Source organism: Macadamia integrifolia, chromosome 3, assembly GCF_013358625.1.
Source record: "Macadamia integrifolia cultivar HAES 741 chromosome 3, SCU_Mint_v3, whole genome shotgun sequence".
Classification (NCBI taxonomy): Eukaryota; Viridiplantae; Streptophyta; class Magnoliopsida; order Proteales; family Proteaceae; genus Macadamia; species Macadamia integrifolia.
Window position 1 is genome coordinate 20,113,167 of NC_056559.1, and position 3,541 is coordinate 20,116,707.

Sequence of the window (3,541 nt, forward strand, 5' to 3'; positions counted from 1 at the left end):
AAACCCTAGTGTCAGTCGCGGCGAAACTTCATTGTTTGCGAAAGAGAGAAATTGTTTGCGAAAGAGAGAAATTTTCATCGGCAATGGCTAACCCTAAGGTCTTCTTCGACATGTCCGTCGGCGGTGCTCCCGCTGGTCGAATAGTGATGGAGCTTTACGCCGATGTCACCCCTCGTACTGCGGAGAACTTCCGTGCTCTTTGCACCGGAGAGAAAGGAGCTGGCCGGAGCGGCAAGCCCCTGCACTTCAAGGGCTCTTCCTTCCACCGTGTGATCCCAGGGTTCATGTGTCAGGGAGGAGATTTCACCGCCGGAAATGGTACCGGAGGCGAGTCGATCTACGGTAACAAGTTCGCCGACGAGAACTTCGTGAAGAAGCATACTGGTCCTGGTATTCTGTCCATGGCTAACGCGGGGCCGAACACCAACGGATCTCAGTTCTTTATTTGCACTGCGAAGACCGAGTGGCTCGATGGGAAGCACGTGGTGTTCGGACAGGTTGTTGAAGGGCTGGACGTTGTGAAGGCGGTCGAGAAGGTCGGTTCTTCGAATGGGAGGACATCCAAGCCAGTTGTGATCGCTGATTGCGGTCAGCTCTCTTGAAAAAAGTCTGATCTTCGTGATCCGACCATGTGTGGGATCTTAGTTTGGGTTAGGGTTTACTATTTTTCTGGTCTTTGCTTTGGGTTTCGGCTTAGGGTTTGTGATGTCGATTTGGTGGGGAGGCATGAGGGGACTTGTTATATGTAGATGGTGGATGATCTTACTCTAGAATAAAGTTTAGTGTATCGATTATTAATAATCTTCTCTTCTCTCCATCTTTACCTGCGTTTAAACTCTAGGGTTTATGTTTTTTTTATCCCTAGTGTAATTGTTGGTGTTGTGTTGGTTTCTGTGGTGGATGATGACCCTGAATTTTTCGTTAACTGATGCCTTGAGTGGTTAACTAGTGATTTCTAGGGTTTCTTTAATTGTTTGTGATGGTGTTGGTATTGTTAACATTGCACGGATATTTAGTTTCTTCATCACGAGTTGAGAATTTTCTAATGCTATGTTGTAACAGGTTCATTGGTTATGGATCTATTGCTGTAGTTATCAGATAGGTCCCTTGGTTATGGATCTGTTGTTGTAGTTATCAGATCCGATCGCTGGTCAACTTCACTTTTTCCCCGTTCTCTGTTTCGATGATGAGGAACAGGAATGGTTTGGGACAAAATGCCGATCCGAGCCGATTGCGATCTAGGAAACGGCGCCGTCGCGGCCATGTAAACCGATCGGGAATTGAGTGCCGTTCCGAATCGTTCGCCATATGCATCTGGGCATATGGCAGCGTCGTAATTATTTAGAAATATAGCGAAAGAAAGTTGTAGACTGAGTGGGATGCGGATGGAAAGCTCGACAAGGAGGGAGAGTGAATGCAGTAGAGTTGCGGAGTCCGCAGATACAGGATGAGAGGGAGGGAAAAAGCAGGACGCATTATCTGGTGGTTACTGTATAAATCTTAATCGTGCATTAGGTGGTTTCAAATAGCTTTTTTGCTTTTATCGTTTGTTGGGCCCTAGCACTCTCGAGGAAGGTGTCGGTGAGATTCCTTCTGAGTAGTTACTGTTAACTTTTTTTTGGGGTGCAAGTTTGGCCTGTCGGCCCAAAAGCCCGCCTGAGCCTGAAGGAGGCCTGGGTTGAGATGCCCTGGCCCTGAGGTAGGTGAGTGCTGGGAATTTCTGGTCTTGATTGAGGGTTGGACCTGGCCAGGGTTGAAGCCTCTGGTTAAGCCCAGCCTGACCCTGGTCGGCTTCTTCCTGCTCTCTTTCTCTTTTTTCTTCTCCTCAGCCGCCCCATGCACTTCTTTCTTTTTCATTTGACCAGCCTGGCACAACCCTTGCATTTTCCTTCCCATTTCCCATCCCATGGTTAGGGTCAGTTCGGCCTAGTATGGCTCTGAGGGGCAGGTCGGGGTTGGATTTTTCAATCTGTAAGTTAAGGTTGGGTTGGTTTGGGTAGGTTTGGGTTTAGGATTTTCAGTACTCTGTCCATCTCAACCCTGTTGTAGCTGAGGGGTATTCCGTAGAAGGCACAAAAAGATCATTGGGTAGTTTTGATTCTTATCTTTTTCATTCTACCCTTAGTTCTCTACCTCAATCAAGGGCACCATGAGCCTCTATTGTGAAGCCTCTGACCAGGCAGTGAACCTATGCTACCTTAAGAAGTCTTCGGCATTTTTCTGCCAATATACACTAGTGAGACTAAAGAAGAATCTATGCTGTGATTGTTGAGATGCAAATTCTTGTTGCTACAGGGGAGTATCTAGGTATGCCTACTGAGATTAAGTAGAACAAAAAGACCTCTTTTTAAGAATCAAACCTCGATAAAATTGCAGGGTGGAAGGTAAAGATACTCTCATTGCGGGCAGGGAAGTTCTCCTAATGACGGTGATAGCTGCAGCTGCAACTCCTACCCATAGTATGACATACTTTTAGCTTCCAAAAGGCCTTCTTGATAATATTAACAGAGTAGGGTGTAGGAAAAAATAAAAACTATACGGCTTGGGATTAGAGACCTTCACATTCAGAATATTACCATGTTGGCTAGACTGAGAAGTACCATTCCTCAATAACTAAAATTCCTTTGGGGCTAGATTCCTCAATATTATCTACCCTAAAAGGAAATTTTCTCCAAGCACCACTCGGATCTCAACCATCCTGAGCATGGAGGAGCATTCTAAAAGGCATGACTTTACTCCTTGATGGCCCTCACCCAAATAGTATGTTTGCCGTTAAGTTTGCCTATATAGACTTGGTGAATCTCTTACCCTCTCTCACTCCTATCTCTAACTCTAGTCTCAATATGATTTCTAGGGTAGTGTGAAAGATTTTTTGAAACTCAAAATGCCCCCAAAAGAACTTCCTTAGTAAGGCTTACATAAATGTGCTAGGGGTCCATGCATGCTAACTTGATGTGTAGAAATATATTCTACCCTTGTTGCGGGTCTGCAACAGAGAGTTGAACATTCCCTTCTCAATTGCCCTCATACCCAACAAGCACGGTTACTTCATGTGTTTCTAGAGTTAGATTCTCTCCAACTATTTCCAACCTCTCACATGCATGTCTGGGGTTGCACGAGTTAACAATCGGAGGTTGCGTGCACTTAGGTGTTAGACTGCATACATGTGAAAAGATAGTTGGAAAGGATCTGAAACCATGTTTTTATGCAGTCCACAACCCACGAGAGTTGGTATTTTTTGAGATGGGTAATGAAATGAAGGGATTGGGATCCTCTACAATGATTCTCCAACCTTGTACATGCATACATGGGCTATATGTCGGTTATCTGGAGCTATGTACACTCAAGTATTGAGTTGCATGCATGTAAAAAGTTGGGGGAGACTCGAGGAAAAATCGTTGAAAAATATCCAAATCCTTAATTAAGTGGAAGGGATCTCAATGTATGACAAGCAAGAGTACTTCATGAGCACATGAAGTTGAGCATTGGAATGATATTGCTTTCAAGAGCTGGTTCCTGGTTCCTAGCCTTTCATCCTCGG

General features: G+C 45.0%; 1 protein-coding gene across 1 annotated transcript; it reads left to right on the top strand.

Annotated features, from left to right (window-relative positions):
- On the top strand, positions 1–817 carry LOC122074517 (peptidyl-prolyl cis-trans isomerase). The gene has a single exon (XM_042639377.1). It carries the CDS (start codon positions 84–86, stop codon positions 600–602), a length of 519 nt encoding a protein of 172 aa, XP_042495311.1. The 5' UTR covers positions 1–83; the 3' UTR covers positions 603–817.
- The last annotated feature ends 2,724 nt before the right edge of the window (positions 818–3,541 follow it).

Coding starts and splice junctions, on each gene's coding strand:
- LOC122074517 (XM_042639377.1), top strand. CDS start 84: ATGGCTAACCCTAAGGTCTTCTTCGACATGTCCGTCGGCGGTGCTCCC.